The sequence below is a fragment of the Lampris incognitus genome, chromosome 17, assembly GCF_029633865.1.
Source record: "Lampris incognitus isolate fLamInc1 chromosome 17, fLamInc1.hap2, whole genome shotgun sequence".
Taxonomy (NCBI): Eukaryota; Metazoa; Chordata; class Actinopteri; order Lampriformes; family Lampridae; genus Lampris; species Lampris incognitus.
In genome coordinates, this window is record NC_079227.1 from 42015675 (window position 1) to 42036419 (window position 20745).

General features: G+C 43.8%; 1 protein-coding gene across 1 annotated transcript in view; it reads right to left on the bottom strand.

Moving 5' to 3' along the window:
• fmn2b (formin 2b) overlaps positions 1 to 20352 on the bottom strand; it is a 174414-nt gene extending 154062 nt beyond the window's left edge. The window contains exons 1-3 of the mRNA XM_056296803.1: positions 19967 to 20352; positions 18608 to 19927; positions 17739 to 18013 (exon numbers count right to left, since the gene is read on the bottom strand). Of these exons, the coding sequence (XP_056152778.1) occupies positions 17739 to 18013; positions 18608 to 19927; positions 19967 to 20352 (1981 nt within the window). The remainder of the gene's footprint in view (positions 1 to 17738; positions 18014 to 18607; positions 19928 to 19966) is intronic.
• Positions 20353 to 20745: the final 393 nt, after the last annotated feature.

A 20745-nucleotide genomic window follows, 5' to 3' on the forward strand; every position in this document is an offset into this window, starting at 1 on the left:
ACACGGGGACGTACAAGACAGTGGAGGAAAGTGCACACAGGTGGACTATATCTTATGTAGGAGGCATGATCTGAAAGGGGTTGGAGACTCCAAGGTGGTGACAGGGGAGAACGTAGCTAGGCAGCATCGGGTGGTGGTCTGTAGGATGACTTTGGAGACCAAGAAAAGGAAGCGAGCGAAGGCAGAGCCGAAGATCAAATGGTGGAAGTTGAAGAAGGAAGACTGTTGTGTGGAGTTCAGGGAGGAGGTAAGACAGCTACTGGGTGGTAGTGAAGAGTTGCCGGGTGGCTGGACAACCACTGCAGAAATAGTGAGGGAGACAGCTAGGAAGGTACTTGGTGTGTCATCAGGACAGAGGAAGGAAGACAAGGAGACTTGGTGGTGGAATGAGGAAGTACAGCAAATTATACAGAGGAAGAGGTTGGTAAAGAAGAAGTGGGATAGTCAGAGAGATGAAGAAAGTAGACAGGAGTACAAGGAGATACAGCATAAAGTGAAGAGAGAGGTGGCAAAGGTAAAGGAAAAGGCGTATGGTGAGTTGTATGAAAGGTTAGACACTAAGGAAGGAGAAAAGGACTTGTACCGATTGGCTAGACAGAGGGAACGAGCTGCAAAGGATGTGCAGCAAGGTAGGGCGATCAAGGATAGAGATGGAAATGTGCTGACAAGCGAGGAGAGTGTGCTAAGAAGGTGGAAGGAGTACTTTGAAGGGCAGATGAATGAAGAGAGAGAGAGAGAGAGAGAGAGAGAGAGAGAGAGAGAGAGAGAGAGAGAGAGAGAGAGAGAGAGAGAAGGCTGGATGATGTAGGGATAGTGAATCACGAAGTTCAGTGGATTAGCAAGGAGGAAGTGAGGGCAGCTATGAAGAGGATGAAGAGTGGAAAGGCGGTTGGTCCTGATGACATACCTGTGGAGGCATGGAGGTGTTTAGGAGAGGTGGCAGTGGGGTTTTTAACTAGATATGTGATGGCTAATTCCGATGGCGTCGCCACAGTCTACACAGGAGGAGGAGGAGGAGTGGAGAAGAAGCATACTGGTGCCGATTTTCAAGAACGAGGGTGATGTGCAGAACTGTAGCAACTACAGAGGTATGAAGGTGATCAGCCACAGCATGAAGATATGGGGAAGAGTGATAGAAGCTATGAGAGGTGACGATTGAGGCACCTTGTAACGTTGTTTCTTGGCATGCTGCAAGCAGGACACCGCAAATGCACTACTGAAGTTCATTGTAATTTCCATCTTCCAGTTTTATTGAAGCAGAATGTTTATAAAATTGGTAATTGTTGTTTTTGTTAATGAACTCAGTTGTTAATCAACTCTTTGAACTCAAATTTATTTTATTTATTCCCCCCCCCTTTTCTCCCCAATTGTACTTGGCCAATTACCCTACCTCTTCACATCCGGCTTCCCACCCGCAGACACGGCCAATTGTGTCTGTAGACACGCCCGACCAAGCCTGAGGGAACGCGGGGATTTTAAAAATATGGATGGCAACATCAAGTCTATTCGCTGGATTAAAAAGACAGCCCAATGTCACTGCCGACATGAGAGGGAGATTAATAATGTTTTAAGTACAGGTAGTCCTCGGGTTACGAACCAGTTCCGCTGTTGAGTCTGTTCTTTTGTCGAATTTGTATGCAAGTCGGATCAGTTATGATTTTACTTAGTCAAATGCTTGTCTTAGTAAATAGCATATATTTTATCTAAAATGTTGTAAATATAATAATGCAGTAATAATAATGTAACATATCACAGTATTTCTACTTGAGAGAATGTGTGTATCGGTATGAAAACATCAATTAGTCAAATGTTTGTCTTAGTGTATAGGATGTATTGTAGAGTTACTGCTATTAAAACACAATTCAAACCTGACACTGAGCGTTGCTTTATTCACGGCTGTTGTCGGCCGCAGTACCGACCGCCATTAAACCCGACTCACGGGTCGCCTCTCTCTCCAAAGACCCGACCCACTAACCCTTGACCCGGCAACAGTGTACCACCCCCCGGAACAGCAAAACATCTCCCCAACTATGTACAACTAACACTAATACCCCCTGGTGAAGCCGAACACGCCACAGTATCTCCTAACACATAATCGTGCAGTACTGATAAGACGTGTAACTAGGGTGCAGTGTTCATAACTGAGAGAGAGAGAGAGAGAGAGAGAGAGAGAGAGAGTCAGAGCCATGCCGTGACGCATGCTCCGCAAGGCAGGTAGGAGAACCAGCATACCACGTTGCATCCGGATCAACTGATTCAGCTTTGTGCGATTACAGAAACCTGTGTCACATTTCAAACTCCCCACCTGCCACTGCCGCGACCGGAGGAGGCCGTTTGACGCCAGGAACCGGAGCCCGCTCGGGGCTGCGTGTCACCTCTCTCTCTCTCTCTCTCTGAGCGCTTTAGTATTTCCACTTCCGTTTCAGCCGTGGTCGTTCTGCTTTCCTTCGGCGCACCACCCGCACCAGATCCACGCGCACCAGATCCACGCGCACCAGATCCACGCGCACCAGATCCACGCGCACCAGATCCACGCGCACCAGATCCACGCGCTGATTACGAAACATCAGAACACAACGCACACAACATAAAATGGCGACGACGGCGCGGCGTTGTTCTCCCTCGAGCCGGCGAACCGCCTAAAACGCGCGGTGTTTTGAGCATCGACGGACCACGTTAGTTTTGTTCGGTGTGTTTAAGACACTAAATGAGAGCAATCTGTTCTCCTGTTCCCCGTCCGCCTTCCCGGCCCCGGTACGCTTCACCTAACAACGCAGACACCCTACTGGGTCTCACCCGGGGTGTAGGCACGGAAGTAGCCGTGATTGGCTGTTGCGTCGGCCAATAGACAGCGCGGAACCTCGAAGCGCACTGACTTGAAACAACGATGCGCACTGAAACATTTAGCTCGCTAGCTTACAACTGGCCTTAACATGGCCAGATCGTACTGTAACGACAGCTAACGTTAACGCTCGCTAACAATGGACATTCAAAGAGTTTAAACCCTAACCAACAGCCAATCACGTCCGTGATTGGCGGTTGGATCTAGCATCAACCTTATGTAACCAGGTTAAAATTTATGTTTTTATTTTATTTTGTTTGAGTATGAAATATCACCAAATCCTGTCTGTGTGCTGTTATTTGTGTTTACTACATTTTATTTTATGTCATTATTTACTTTTATGTATGTTTTACAACGACCGTCATATACGTGTACTGTCGCTTTAAGAGAGAGGTCTTGTGGGTACACGGAAGAGGGAACGCGGGAGAGGCCATTTTTTGTTTTGTGGGGGGAGTGTCAAGCAGCGATCGAGCCGAGCCACACGTGTTTCTTACCGTAGGACAGTTTTTTTTGCTGGTTGAGGAGAACGTAACTTTGAGTATCCCTGTAAGAAGATACTGCAAGCTGTGGGATAAAATACTTGTTTATCCTTTCTTACATCGGAGTCCCGTGGACGGTTTCTCCTTCTAACGCACACGAGTGAAGTCCGGGTAGTGGTTGAACTTCGACCCCCACGTCCGTAAGAAACACCGCTCCCGCTGGAGGACTGGACGTTTGTCGAAGAGTTTGAAACCAAATTAAATGGCAAGGTGGGCCAAATAGAGTCCTGTGTGTCCCCCCCCCCTTCTTTGATCATTGTAATGATCTGTGCCCTCTGGCTATGTTAACTTATAACATTAATAAAGCAAGGACGACTTCTCTCATGCTGGGTGTTTATTCACCGAACGGATTCCGACTGACGTTGTTACGTACATCACGTGACTTTGTTGTGGCGCTACGGAAAGCCGTAAGGGACATTAGCAAATCAAATATTACTAGCAAATATTACATCTCCCTTTTTCTGAAAAGTGCTGCTTTCTCTGCAGAGATACAGACCACGTTGAGCACGTTTATAAACGAATACAATCTTAATAAGAAAGAATATGAAAATGGAACTCTTATATAACTGGACTGCAACAAAGTAGTGTAAAACATTTCCTTCCCTGTCTAAATGTGACACCGTAATAACATTTCATCTTTTTTTTTTTTTTTTTTTTTTTTTTTACATTCATAAGTCAAGGATTTGTCTTGGTTTGACCGTGCGACCTGACCTCGTGGTGTAACCAGGCTGTGTGTCTGGTTGTCGCTGATTGTTCGTGTCTGGAGGTTCAGCATGCTCTTGCTGATGGGCTTGTGTGTTGTTGTTAGCGCTGGTAACAGTCTGCTGTGAAGTGTGTGTGTGTGTAGTGTGAGTGTTCACTCTGCTTTGTCGCAGGTGTTGACGGTTGCGTCGGTAGATCTGACCTTCTTTGGTTTGGATGTGGTAGCTCCTGTCTGTGTTCGCTGGTCTTTCCACAGTTGCAGGTCTCCAGGATCCATCCTCCTGCCGGAAGCGGATTGGTGTGCCTGCGGGCAGGTGGGGCAGAGGTTTGGCTGTTCGGTTGTAGTATGCCTGCTGGCGCTGTTGACATACCTCTCTCCTTTTGTGAACATCCTCCTGACTGGCGATCTGTGGCTGCAGGTGTTTTGCTGTTGATGGGAGAATGGACCGCAGCCTCCGACTCATCAGTAGCTGTGCCGGTGATTTCAGGTTGTCCACCGGTGTGTTGCGATACTCCAGTAAGCTCATGTAGGGGTCTTTGTTCTCAGCTTTGGCTTTGTCCAGGATGCGTTTGGCCGTCTGGACAGTCTTCTCGGAGAGGCCGTTGCTCTGTGGGTAGTGGGGGCTTGTGGTGGTGTGTGAGAAACCCCATGTCTGTGAGAAGTTGCGGAACTCACCAGAGCTGTAGCACGGACCGTTGTCGCTGATGATAGTCTCGGGGATTCCGTGTCGAGCCATTGCTGCTTTCAGCTTCATGATGACGGCAGATGAGGTGCAGCTGTAAAGTCTTTCTAGCTCGAAGAATCTGGAGTAGTAGTCCACAGTGACTATGAAGTCCTGTGAGTTCCATGTGAATAGGTCTGTGCCTATCACTTGCCACGGCCGCTCGGGTATGGCGTGTGACATCATTGGTTCCTTTGCATTTGCGCTGCGCCGTTCTTGGCATATGCTGCAGTCTGCTACCGCATCCTCGATCTGTTTCCCCATGCCAGGCCAGAACAGTAAGTCTCTTGCTCGGCATTTGCTTTTTTCCACGCCAAGGTGGCTGGCATGGATGCGCTGTATCATGTCCTTGCGAAGCTTTTGGGGGACAATGATTCTCTCACCTTTGAACAGGATACCGTCCATTTCTGAGATTTCTGCTCTGTGGTTCCAGTATTCCTGGATGCTGGGCGGGCACTTTTTCTTTGTGTCTGGCCAGCCAGTGAGTGTGGCTCGTCTGAGTGCGGTGAGCTGTGGATCTTGCGCTGTTTCCTGCTTGATTTCTGTGAGTCTTGTGTCGCTCACAGGGATGTTGCTGAGGACTGTGTGCACTTGGGCCTCCATCCCTTCCTGTAGGTCACTGTCGTGGTGTTCTATTGACTTGCGTGACAGTGTGTCGGCCACCGGTATGTCCTTACCGGGGCGGTGGATGATTTGGATGTCGTATTTTTGGAGCGCCAGGATCATCCGTTGCAGCCGGGGTGGTGCTGCTGCCAGTGGCTTTTTTAGTATTGCCTCCAGAGGCTTGTGGTCTGACTCCACAATCACTTTTCGTCCGTACATGTACTCGTGGAACCTCTTGCAGCCGAAGACCACAGCGTAGAGCTCCTTCTCTATCTGTGCGTAGTTTTCTTCAGTGCTGTTGAGTGACTTGGACGCATAGGCAATTGGTTTGCCATCTTGGAGCATGACAGCCCCAAGGCCACTTTTGGATGTATCCACTTGGAGTCGCAGCTCTTTCTGCGGGTCGAAATATGAGAGTACTGGACCTGGGTGCTGTGTAATGAGATTCTTCATCTCTTGGAACGCCTTGTCGTGGACTGCATCCCACACAAACTCACTGTCCTGTTTCAGAAGCTGTCTGAGGGGTGAGTTTATCTGTGAGAGGTGTGGAGCGAATCTGGCGAGGTAGTTGATCATGCCGAGGACTGTCTCCAGCTCTGCTTTGTTCTGTGGGGGTTGCATGTCCTTGACCGCCTTCACCTTGTGTGGGTCTGGTTTGATGCCTTTGTGTGAGAGCGTGTGGCCGAAGTAGCGTACCTCGGACACGCATATGTGACACTTGTCGGGGTTGAGCCTCACCCCTCGCTCCCTTGTGCGCTTCAGCATCGCTCTGAGACGCTGGTCATGTTCCTCTTTAGTCTTGCCGAACACTAGTATGTCGTCCACTATGGCCGTCACACCGTCCAATCCTTCATATGTTTCATCCACGCGTCTCTGGAACTCGTCTTGAGCGGACACGATTCCGAATGGCAGTCTGAGGAAACGATACCTGCCAAACACTGTGTTAAATGTCGTCAACATTGAGGATTCAGTGCTCAGTTTGATGGCCCAATAGCCTGACCGCGCGTCTAACACGCTAAAGTACTCAGCTCCAGCGAGCTTTGTGGTGGCGTCCTCCAGCGTGGGGAGGGGGTAGTGAGGTCGTTGTATCACTTTGTTAAGAGCTCTGGGGTCTAAACACACTCTAAGTTTGCCTGTCTTTGGCTTCTCAACAATGACGAGTGCGTTCACCCATTCTGTGGGTTCTGTTACCTTACAGATTATGCCGCCTTTCTCCATGCTGTCAAGCTCGTCCCTCAGTTTGCTGCGTAGGGCGATGGGGATTCTGCGTGGTGGGCAGACGACCGGCGTTGCATCTGGTGTGACGTGGAAGGTGCACTCGCCTGGGAACTCTCCTATTCCCTGGAAAACATCTGCATACTCATCCATTATGCTCTGTGATGTGACATTGTTTTCCTCGCTCACAGCCATCACTACTTTTACCAAGTTTAGGTCACGGCATGTTTTCATTGCCATGACTGGTGGGGCGTTTGTGTCAATGACGTAAAAGTCCAGCATCATTGCATTGTCTCTGTACTTACATTTGAGTTTGCATGTGCCTTTCACGCTCAGCGCGCCTCCTCCATATTCAGTGAGTCTGTGTATTGCTGGTTTCAGTGTCACATTTTTGAACAGCGCCTGGAACAGGTTGGTGGGAATAGTATTGGCCTGTGCCCCAGTGTCTAGTTTAAACTTTACCTTCTGTGGAGGTGTGCCAATTCCAACCTCTACGTAAGCCTGCTCGTTGCTTTTTCCGTTGTTCTCTATTGAGATGCACTCTATGTACAGCTCTGTCTGTTCTCCCACAGCGGTGCTCTCCACTGTAATGTTGTCGAAGTACAGTTCTTCCTGCTCTCTGTCAGTGGTGTACTCTTCTGGGTTCTCTCCGACGGCATGTACTGTGCCGCGGTAGTACCTTGTCTGTCCCTGGGAGCTAGACTTGCATACTTTAGCAAAATGATTGAGCTTCTTGCATTTAATGCATTGTTTACCCTTAGCTGGGCAAGTGGCTTTAGCGGCGTGTAGCCCTCCACAATAGCTACACGCCCTGGCGGCGGTGCTAACGTTACCCTCCCTTTGTCTGAAGTTAGCGTTAGCTGCTTTGGGTGCGTTCGGTTTGTAAGTCTTTCTGCCTATTGCGTGCACCGTTTCACGTGTGCTGCCCTGGCCCATAAACTTTAGCTGTTGCTTTGTTAGCTCGTGTGAGCGGGCTACATCTAAGGCTTTTTCTAGCGTTAGCTCAGCTCCCTGGCTAAGTAGCTTTTCTCTCACTCTGGGTGAGTTGGTGGCAAACACGATGCGGTCCCTGACCATCTCGTCGGCATTTGGGTAGCCACAGTCTTTGACTAGGAGCTTTAGCTCAGTTACAAATTGTTCGAAGGATTCACTCTCTCCCTGCATCTTTTCATGAAATTTATATCTGGCATAAATCGGGTTTGATTTGGGGGTGATGTACTCAGTGTACTTATCGTAGTACGTTTCTAGCTTCTTGGCTTGTTCTCCGCTGAGTGTCCAAGTGTTGTGCACATCTCGCCCTTTTTCCCCTATCCAGAGCAGGAGGTAGCTGCATTTCTCCTCTTCGTTCTTCCCGCGCAGGGGGCCCTTGAACATTAGCTCCGTTGTTTGTCGAAATCGTCTCCATGCTTCAGGTAAGTTCGCCGATTCCCAGTCCATCTGTGGAGCTGGAACGGCGTACGAATCCATATTGGGTATTTAAACTCCGCTACTCTGACACCATGTAATGATCTGTGCCCTCTGGCTATGTTAACTTATAACATTAATAAAGCAAGGACGACTTCTCTCATGCTGGGTGTTTATTCACCGAACGGATTCCGACTGACGTTGTTACGTACATCACGTGACTTTGTTGTGGCGCTACGGAAAGCCGTAAGGGACATTAGCAAATCAAATATTACTAGCAAATATTACAATCATGATGATGATGATGAGAAACTGAGGGCCCCCACAACACCTGGGACCCCACCGAAAATAGAACACAACGCAGAGCTACTGATGAGAGTGACGGGCGTGCAGCAGGCTGACCAGCATAGGACTGCCCCCGTTACACTTACATCTTTGGTAGTCCGTCCGTTCGTTAGTACGAACCATTGTGTGTAACTCGAATTTTTACTTTTTTAATAATAGACTTTACGGAGTTCGGGTCATAAGTACAGGAGTTCGTACGTCGGGTGTTCGTAACCCGGGAACTTCCTGTAACTAGAGACTATGTTCAGTTACTTATGCATTGTAAAACATTGTTTTCAAAGTATGTTCACTTGCAAGTGAGTGAACGCTTCTGACCCTTCTGCCCTGGCATCATCACATCTGGGGTGAACATCTGGTAAGAACATCCGGTGGGAACAAGGCTTTACCATCAAACATAGCGCTGCAGCATGAGCACCACGTGATGGAGTTGCAGAATGTAATGCGCCACCTTCAGACTATCTTGTGTCTTGTGATTGGTTTGCTTGCTCTACTTCCAGCATCATTGAGTGTGCTTCCCGTGGAACGCTGCTGCCTTTGGTCCCACTGCAACTGCGTTCGTAGTATCACCTGCCAATTTTTTAAAGAGGTTTTCTGTTTTCTCTTTTTTTTTGGTATTTTATACCTTTATTGGATAGCGCAGTGGGGACAAACAGGAAAAGGGGGAGAGAGATGAGTTGCAACAAAGGTCGCCGACTGGATTCGAACCGGCAACATCTTAATCATGTGGCCACGTGCTATGCACTGTAACCATTCGGCTACGGAAGCGCCCCGTTACCAGTCAATTTGACAGCCAGCCACCCAAACAGTTCCCCAAACATTCTCCCAAACAGTTCCCCAAACATTTACCCAAACATTCTCCCAAACATTCTCCCAAACAGTTCCCCAAACATTCACCCAAACAGTCCCCCAAACATTCTCCCAAACAGTTCCCCAAACATTTACCCAAACAGTCACCCAAACAGTTCCCCAAACATTCACCCAGTCACCCATTCTCCCAGTCACCAAAACAGTCCCTGAAACAATCCCCCAAACATTCAGCTTGATAGACAGGCTGACTGTGTCTGCCAGTAACCCTTGTGTTGTTCACACATTCTGACCCTGGTCTTAAGGGTCATTATGACCTGCCTTCATTAAACCTCTAAATCAAAGCAACTGAATTTAATTTTAACCCCAAATCTTCATTTCAAAATGGCGGCGCGAACTCACGTTTGCGGCGGCCTCCGCCAGTTCCGCCTATGCAGCGTCTCTATCCATGTGTTGGTCTGCGTCTGAGTTTGTGTCATCGTGTGAAGAATTATGTCTGTGATAGTCGATTTCGTTTGATGTGTGGAGAGCTGGTGTTGGATCGGCTGGGAGAGCCTGGTCTGTGGCGGCCTCCTGTGGGCCGAGGGACCACGGCCGTGCCTGGAGCTGGGCCCGAAGAGGAAACACTGAGGGCGGTCCGACAGGACGCGGATGCAGGGCAGGCTAAGCTAACTGCTAGCCCATGCGGACAGTCATCCTGGCTGGCGTTCGTTCTCTGGACAGTGACATTTTTGGACTGTGTTGCAGATTTACTGAATGGACTGTGTTGTTGACTGTTTTGTTTTGTTCTCTCCGTTTTTGTATGTTGTTGGTGCTGTCGTTTTCTTTTGGATATGTGTTTTTTGTCTTTTGTGTTGAAATGCTGTGGGCTGGGAGAAACGAAATTTCGTCTCTTTTGTGTATGAAAGTACATGACTGAGATGACAATAAATTGTTTCTGATTCTGAAATCTATTTTGCAGGGAGAAACAGCCTGAAGTTCACCACAAACTGTGGGACTATCTGGGTTTTCGTGTCTGTGAACGTTCTCATTCATCCAGGTCATGGTTATCCAAAGGAGTTGAATCAAGTGCAACTGGACTTGGTATATATCCGTGAAGACGTTCCGCCTCTCATCCAAGAGGCTTCCTCAGTTCGTGCCTTTCTGACTAGACCAAGCTAGTCTGACTGGCTGCTGATGAGACTCAGATACTTATCCTCTAGGAGTCGTTGTCAGAGCTATTGATGTCCATGGCTCTTTGTGTCCCGATGTTTACCAACGCCCGTCGCTAACAGAGCCATAGATATGCGTGGCTCTTTTGTGTACCGATGTTTGGCCGCGTCCGTCGCCATCGGAGCTATTGATTTGCATTTGTTTAGCAGCGACGGTCGTTGGGGGTGTTAGTTTCGACTTCATTATTCAGTGGTCATGAGAGTCGTTGGAGCCGTTAGTGACCGACTGTTGTTCTTGGAGGCTAGGCTTCTTGAGTCTCCTGGGTAGAGATGACAGGACGGCATTGTAAGTGGAGATAGGTGGTGTCGCAGACCTCCTCCTCTGTCGAGGGATGGTTTTTCCAGTTTCGCATAGATGGCTTCTTTCACCCCTCTTTCAAACCATCCATCTTCTCTGTCCGAAATGTGCACGTTGCTGTCCTGGAAGGAGTGTGTCTTCTCCTTTAGGTGTAGATACACTGCTGAGTCTTGTCCTGAGGAGTTTGGCCTCCTGTGTTGGGCCATCCATTTGTGTAGTGGTTGATTGGTTTCTCCTATGTATAGGTCAGTGCAATCCTCATTGCATTGTACAGCATACAACAGACTGCTTTTCCGGAAGTGTGGTACACGGTCTTTGGGATGAACCAGTCTTTGTCGGAGTGTGATGCTGGGTTTGAAGTATACCGGGATGTGGTGTTTGTTCTCGGAGACCCCAGAAACATACGGGATGACTGTGCTATTCCTTCTGTTCCTTTTCTCCTTGTCGCTCACCTGGTTGGTCTTTCTGGACCGTGTTGCAGTTTTCACAAAGGTCCAACTGGGGTAGCCACAGGTTTTTAAAGCTCCCCTCACGTGTTTGTGTTCTTCTCGTTGGGCCTGAGTGCTGCTGGGCACATTGTCAGCTCTGTGTTTCAAAGTTCTGATGACGCTCAGTTTGTGTTCGAGAGGCTGGTGTGAGTCAAAAAGTAGATATTGGTCTGTGTGTGTAGGTTTCCTGTAAACCCCAATGTGGAGGCTCCTGTCTTCCCCAAGGTGGACGTCACAGTCCAAGAAGGGCAAACTGTTGTTCTTTACGTCTCCCCTTGTGAATTTAATGTTCTTGTCCACTGAGTTGATGTGTTTGGTAAACGCTTGCACCTCTTGTGTTTGGATTTTGACCCATGTGTCGTCCACATATCTGAACCAGTGGCTCGGAGGTGTTCCTCTGAAGGAGTTCAGGGCCCTGTGTTCTACCTCTTCCATATATAAGTTGGCCACAATGGGAGATACTGGTGAGCCCATTGCACAGCCGAGTTTCTGTCTGTAAAACTGGCCCCTGAATTGGAAATATGTAGTGTTCAGGCAAAGGTCCAGTAGTTGGCAAATCTGGTCTGGGCTGACGTTGGTCCTACTGTGGAGAGTGTCATCCCGTAGCAAACGATGCTTTGGAAACTGTGAGGCAACGTTTGCTTCACGGATATATACCAAGTCCAGTTGCAATTGATTCAACTCCTTTGGACATCTGCGTTTTCCCTCTTCACGGTGAAGAAAGACTGCATTTAATCAGTGGACACCAATCGTTTTTATAGGGTCACATGAACCACACGTGTATTAGGGTCAAACATGACCCAAAGACAATCTTAGTACCCTAGTGGTGTACAGCTTTCATGGAAGTATTCTGGTATATTATGCTATTTTATTTTGGTATACGATGCTATATTATTCTGATATATGATGCTTTATTATTCTGGCCTATCATGCTATACTATTCTGATATATGATGCTATATTATTCTGGCATATTATGCTATATTGTTCTGATATATGATGTCAAATTATTCTGGCATATTATGCTATACTGTTCTGATATATGATGCTATATTATTCTCTATTATATGATGCAATATTATCGGGCATAGTATGCTATATTGTTCTGGCATATGATGCTATATTATTCTGGAATATCATGCTATATTATTCTGGTATATGATGCTATATTATGCTGGCATATGCTATATTATTCTGGAATACCATGCTATATTATTCTGGAATATGATGCTATATTATTTTGGTATATGATGCTATATTATGCTAACATATTATGCTATATTATTCTGATATATGATGCTATATTACTCTGGCATATGATGCTATATTATTCTTGCATATTATGCCATATTGTTCTGGTATATGATGCTATATTATTCTGGAATATCATGCTATATTATTCTGCTATATTATGCTGGCATATGCTATATTATTCTGGAATACCATGCTATATTATTCTGGCATATGATTCTATATTATTTTGGTATATGATACTATATTATGCTGGCATATAATGCTATATTATTCTGGAATATCATGCTATATTATTCTGGAATATGATGCTATATTATTTTGGTATATGATGCTATATTATGCTAACATATTATGCTATATTATTCTGATATATGATGCTATATTACTCTGGCATATGAGGCGATATTATTCTGGAATATGATGCTATATTATTCTGGCATATGATGCTTTATTGTTTTGGTATATGATGCTATATTATTCTGGCATATTATGCTATATTATTCTGATATATGATGCCAAATTATTCTGGCATATTATGCTATATTGTTCTGATATATGATGCTATATTATCCTCTATTATATGATGCAATATTATCGGGCATAGTATGCTATATTGTTCTGGCATATGATACTATATTATTCTGTTATATGATGCTATATTGTTCTGATACATGATGCTATGTTATTCTGGCATAGTATGCTATATCATTCTGGTAAACAATGCCATTTTATTCGGGCATAGTATGCTATATCATTCTGGTATATGATGCTATATTATTTTGGTATATTATGCTATATTATTCTGATATATGATGCTATATTATTCTGGCATATGATGCTATATTATTCTGGAATATCATGCTATATTATTCTGGAATATGATGCTATATTATTCTGGCATATTATGCTATATTGTTCTGGTATATGATGCTATATTATTCTGGCATAGTATGCTATATCATTCTGGTAAACAACGCTATTTTATTCGGGCATAGTATGCTATATCATTCTGGTGTATGATGCTATATTATTCTGATATATGATGCCAAATTATTCGGGCATATTATGCTATAATGTTCTGATATATGATGCTATATTATTCTCTATTATATGATGCAATATTATCGGGCATAGTATGCTATATTATTCTGGCATATGATGCTATATTATTCTGGAATATTATGCTATATTATTCTGGCATATGATGCTACATTATTTTGGTAGATGATGCTATATTATTCTCGCATATTATGCCATAATGTTCTGGTATATGATGCTATATTGTTCTGGTATATGATGCTATATTATTCTGGCATAGTATGCTATATCATTCTGGTAAACAATGCTATTTTATTCGGGCATAGTATGCTGTATCATTCTGGTATATGATGCTATATTATTTTGGTATATGATGATATATTATTTTGGTGTATGATGCTATATTATTTTGGTATATGATGCTATATTATTCTAGCATATTATGCTATATTATTCTGATATATGATGCTCTAATATTCTGGCACAGCATGCTATATCATTCTGGTATATAATGCTATATGATTCGGGCATAGTATGTTATTTCATTCTGGTGTATGATGCTATATTATTTAGGTATATGATGCTTTTTTATGCTAGCATATTATGCTATATCATTCTGCTAGTTGATGCTATATTATTCTGGCATATCATGCTATATCATTCTGGCATATTATGCTATACTGTTCTGATATATGATGCTATATTATTCTGGTATATTATGTTGTACTGTTCTGGTATATGATGCTGTATTATTCTGGCATAGTCTGCTATATCATTCTGGTATATAATGCTATATTATATTATTCTGGCATGTTATGCTATATTATTCTGCAAGATGATGCTATATTATTCCGGCATATGATGCTATAATATTTTGGTATATGATGGTACTTTCTTCGGGCATGTTATGCAATATTATTCTGATATATGATGCTATATTATTCTGGCATATGATGCTATATTATTCTGGAATATCATGCTATATTATTCTGGAATATGATGCTATATTATTCTGGCATATTATGCTATATTGTTCTGGTATATGATGCTATATTATTCTGGCATAGTATGCTATATCATTCTGGTAAACAACGCTATTTTATTCGGGCATAGTATGCTATATCATTCTGGTGTATGATGCTATATTATTCTGATATATGATGCCAAATTATTCGGGCATATTATGCTATAATGTTCTGATATATGATGCTATATTATTCTCTATTATATGATGCAATATTATCGGGCATAGTATGCTATATTATTCTGGCATATGATGCTATATTATTCTGGAATATTATGCTATATTATTCTGGCATATGATGCTACATTATTTTGGTAGATGATGCTATATTATTCTCGCATATTATGCCATAATGTTCTGGTATATGATGCTATATTGTTCTGGTATATGATGCTATATTATTCTGGCATAGTATGCTATATCATTCTGGTAAACAATGCTATTTTATTCGGGCATAGTATGCTGTATCATTCTGGTATATGATGCTATATTATTTTGGTATATGATGCTATATTATGCTGACATATTATGCTATATTATTCTGCTAGATGATGCTATGTTATTCTGGCTTTATGATGCTATATTATTCTGGCATATTATGCTATACTGTTCTGATATATGATGCTATATTATTCTGGCATATTATGCTATACTGTTCTGGTATATGATACTATATTATTCTGGCATATTATGCTATATTGTTCTGGTATATGATGCTATATTATTCTGTCATAGTATGCTGTATCATTCTGCTATATAATGCTATATTATTCGGCATACTATGCTATATCATTCTGGTATATGATGCTATATTATTTTGGCATATGATGCTATATCATTCTGGCATATTATGCTATATTATTCTGGGATATTATGCTATACTGTTCTGATATATGATGCTATATTATTCTGACATAGTATGCTATATCATTCTGGTATATAATGCTATATTATATTATTCCGGCATATGATGCTATAATATTTTGGTATGTGATGCTACTTTCTCCTGGCATATTATGCTATATTATTGTGGCATAGTATAATAAATTATTCTTATATATGATGTTATATTATTCTGGCATATGATGCTATATCATTCTGGTATATGATGCTATATTATTTTGGTATACGATGCTATATTATGCTGACATATTATGCTATATTATTCTGCTAGACGATGCTATATTATTCTGGCTTGATGATGCCATATTATTCTGGCATATTATGCTATATTGTTCTGGGCTATATTATTCTGGCATAGTATGCTATATCATTCTGGTATATGATGCTATATTATTCTGGCATATTATGCTATATTATTCTGATATATGATGCTATATTATGCTATAATGTTCTGATATATGATGCTATATTATTCTATATTATATGATGCTATATTATTCTGGCATAGTAGGCTATATCATTCCGGTGTATAATGTTATATTTTGTTGGCATATTATGCTATATTATTCTGGTATATTGTGCTATGTTATTCTGGCATATGATGCTATATTATTCTGGCATATTATGCTATATTGTTCTGGCATATTATGCTATATTATGCTGGCATATTATGCTATGTTATTCTGCTAGATCAATCTCTATTTTTCTGCCATATGATGCGATATTATTTTGGTATATGATGCTATTATTCTGGCATATTATGCTATTTTATTCTGATATATGATGCTATATTATTCTGGCATATTATGCTATATTATTCTGGCATATTATGCTATACTCAGATGAGAAAAATTGAACAAATCTGTCTGACCAAGGCACTTAATTACACGAAGTGCCTTGGTCAGATAGATTTGTTCTCTTTTTCTCATCCGAAACTACTAACCTTGGACCAAAGAGCACCCAACAAATATATTACTTAACTACAGAGAGGACTGAGCACGCCACTGACTCCAAACATATTATGCTATACTGTTCTAATATATGATGCTATATTATCCTGGCATGTTATTCTATATTGTTCTGGTATATGATGCTATAATATTCTGGCATAGTATGCTATATCATTCTGGTATATAATGCTATATTATGCTGGCACATTATGCTATATTATTCTGGCATATTATGCTATATCATTCTGGTATATGATGCTACTATTCTGGAATGTTATGCTATATTATTCGGGCATAGTATGCTATATCATTGTGGTATATGATGCTATATTATGCTATATTATTCTGGCATATTATGCTGTATTATTCTGGTATATGATGCTATATTATTCTGGCATATTATGCTATACCATTCTAGTATATGATGCTACTATTCTGGAATATTATGCTATATTATTCGGGCATAGTATGCTATATCATTGTGGTATATGATGCTATATCATTCTGGTATATGATGCTAGATTATGCTGGCATATTATGCTGTATTATTCTGGTATACGATGCTATATTATTCTGGCATATTATGCTATATTATTCTGGTATATGATTCTGTATGTTTCTCGTATATGATGGTATTTTACTCTGGTATCTGATGCTATATTATTCTGGGTATCAGCTTTGCATGGCTGGTTGTAGATTTGGTCCGTGCTTTGCTCCATGGTGCTAAATATGTACTTGAAACATGGATACTACAGTAATTAGGCCAGGTCCTGTTAGGATGTGATACTGCCTTTGCCTCCATTTAGTATGTCAACAAACTACTCAATGGCATGCTAAGGTGCTACTATGAGATGTAACAATATAATATGTTCACAGTCAGCTGACATGAGTTATATGTTTGGTAAAGGCTCTCGCTTCAAGGCTCTCAGCAGCACCTTTGAACTACTACCTGGTCTACTTAAATCAAACCAAGCTACAACCAAAGGAATTTTTTTTACATCCACATCTCTCACATCTGCTGGGTCTAACTGAGAAAGGACCTGTAAACCTAAGCGGGGTGGGGGGGTGGGGGGTGCTAGGTTATTTTGCCATTTGAATATATAGATAAATTTACCTCTATGGTTTATGTGAATTAGTTTCATTTCCGAACTGAATAGGTCTGAAACTAATATTAAGATCCCTTTACTGATGCCCATATTAAATTCTCCTCTCACTAGTCCCCTTCTCAGAGAGCTTGGAGCACAGCTACATCACTGCAGAACTACAGAGCTGGAAAAAACTCAGTGTCATGCACAGGGAGCCTTCAGAATGGGTTTGGGAAGATGGTTCAAAGCTTCCAAGATAGTCGTCCAACACACCATGTCAGACCAGCTGGCCCAACCCAGAGCTCTACTTACCAATAAAGACATCTTGAAAGCTGCAGTTGAAGCTTTGCCCACAGGAAGACCTTCTGGTAGCGTAAATCGGCTGGCTGCCCCCTCTTAGCCTGTCCTCGGAGCCTCCATAACCCCTCAGGTAGTCCCCCAGTTCACCAGACCCTTCGCTGTCCTCCCCTCGGTGCTTCAGCCTTCTGTCTAGCTCGAGCTCGTCAGTCCAGTCAGCGGAGCGGCTGACGGGCCTGGAGAGGCTGTGAGAACGCGGTCTGCGGGCCTGCCGGCGTTCAGCTGTGGCTCTGGTAGAAAGTCAGCCAAATCAAATGGTTATTTGAAATATCTTTGTCAACAAAGAAGCCAAAAAGCAGAGAGAGGAATGATATGAGAAAAGGTAGGACACTGTCAGGGATCACATGCCCAACTGAATACAACTTTCGAGCCTTTGTTGCATTAAAGTTTCAGATGTAAATAAATATGAATTAGCATTCCTTTTCTCCCCGATCAATTATTTGAGTCTACCCTGGTGCAGTGCAGCATCCAGCTACTGTCCTGCTGAAATGGCTGACGTACAGTGCATCGCTTGGCTAAATACAGCAATGGGTTCTGGGAAAGGGGTTGTCCATGTTATAATACAACTTATCATATCAAGTTATAGTCAGTATAGGGACAATGGGGTCTTTTAGTGAAAATGATCCTGTTGCTGTATTTTGACCCCCATTTCAACAGGCCAGTCAGGAAAATACCCCTTTGTCCATAAATTTTACGACAATAAGGATGTCCCCTTCCCTTGTAAATCTCCTACTGAAAGTAAAACAAAACCGGCGTCTGTTTAGAAAAGTATTTAAAGTCAACAAAGATACAAAAATTAGAAAAAAGTAAGCAGCCCCACTTACCTGAGAACCTTGTCATTGGCCCTGCGCTGGGACAGGGGGCTTTGGGAGCGAGACTGTGATGGAGAGGGTCCTAAGGAGTTAAGCTGACGTGTGGTGGTCTTGATGTAGGAGGGGCAGATGGGAGGGTAGGGTTTGACTGTGGGGCTGGAGGAGGCGCTGGAGACAGTAGAGGACAGGGGGGACTTCTTGAGCCGTGTGGCTGATGGAGGGTTCTCCTGGTGCGAGGCTTGAGTGAAGGAGACACAGTTCTTCCTACACTGCTGGAACAGGAGAGGGATACTGGTTGATGTGGCTTCAGACTGGTCAGGTTGATCTTCAGCACTCAGGCAGTCGTCTTGCGAGTCAGCAGCAATCCTGATACCTGGGAGCTGAGCCTCGTTTTCTTTAGGGACTGAATTCAAGCCTTCTCTCAGTTTATAACTACTGGATCCAACACTGTGCCTATCTGATGAAAGACAACAGAACTCCAGCCTATTTCCCCCTTTGTTCCTCACTTCTTTAAGTCCTTTCTGTCTCTCTTGTTTTTCATTTGGGAGTTCCACTGAGCTCTCACATGAGGCTGGAATATCAGAGAAGCCATTGGCACTGGTTGTCTTGGTGACAGGACTAAAAGCTGCCCCCCCATCCATCACCATGGTGATGGCTGTGTAAGGGGGAGGCGACTGCACAAGAGCATGTCGGTCCTTTGTCCCTGTGGCAGCACAAAGAGAGCCCTTAAAAGCATGAGCTTCTGGCTCTCTTCGCTCTTTTCTGTCATTTTGCTGCTGGACCCTAATTTCCTTTTTCTGCGCTGTTGTTCTCCTCTCCTGGTCTTGCCCTTTGTCATTCTGCTCCTCTGCTCCATTGAGGAAGACATCCAGGGTTGGTGTGAGGCCATTCTGTCTTGAAGTGGACAGCTGTTCTGTCTCTAGGAATGACAGTGCATCAGATCCCAGTTCTAACTCTGGGGTCAGGTCTAGCAGCTCCGGGGGGGTTAAGTTTACCTCTACTCCGCCACCTTGCTGTCTTTCCTCCTCTCGTACTCCCCAGCTGAGCGCACTCTCCCCTCCTGGGATCGAGCTAATCGTGTCCTGCTGCTGCTGCTGTTGTTGCTGAAGCCTGATGGTGAGCTGGATGTCTGCCAGCAGGTCTTCTTGGTCAGCTGCTGAATGAAAACTGTAGATATCTGTGTCTGACCCCGAGCTACCTCCTTTCTGCACTCCTTCCTCTGCAGGGGACGTTGTTTCTGTTGATGTTTGCTGCTGCTCCAGCTGCTTGCTCTCCTGTCCTTTTAATCTTCCTCCGTCCTTTTTCTCTGCATCCACTTTTTTTTCCTCATCACTGAAAGTAACATGTCCCACCAAAAGCTCGTTGTCTGACTGCCCCAGCTCGTCTGCAGACAGGTCTGGTGTTTTGGTGCCCACAGAGGGAATACTGACCAGATCATCATTTTGAGACTCCAAAACATCCTCTTTTGAGCCAGTTGTTGACAAATGTGCTCCTCTTTTATCCTTGAGGTTGCTCTTCCGCTTCCGTATGGAAAAAACAGATGACTTGGACTCCGTTTTGTTTTTCTTCTTGCCTCCCCCTGTATCCTGCTCTCCCCATCCTCCTCCTTTTCCACCGTGTCTGTGAGATTTTTTTGCACCTTTCTTTGTTGATTCTCCCCCTCCCCCTCTCCACCCCTCTTCAAAAATGGGGTTGCTTCCATCCTCGGATGCTCCTGCAGCAGCAGCTTTCCTCTGCTTAGCCTCCTGGTTTCCCATGTTAGCTGAAGGTCTCAGGCAGAAACCTTTCTTGTCTTTTACGCCATGCCTGGCAGAGCTACTCCTTTCGTTGCAAGCTTGTGAGCACTTGTGGCTAGGTGAGGAGAGCTCGTCTTTGTGTCTAAAAGGGTTGCGGCAGTTATAGCCGTTTGTGTCAATGTTTTTTGAAAAATCCTCTTCATCCAAGTCCTTTTCCGGTGACAAGACATGGAGCAGCAGTGCTGATGCTGATGCTGAAGCTGAAGATACGCACAGTAACTGCGTCTGTTTGCTCTCTCCCCCTCCTTGCTTTCCTCCAATTGCTGCCTCGTTCTCCAGCACCTCCTCCCCTCCCCGTCTGCCTAGTGACGCAGGCTTTAGTGCGTATCTTCTGAGCATGCTCAGTGCTCCTCT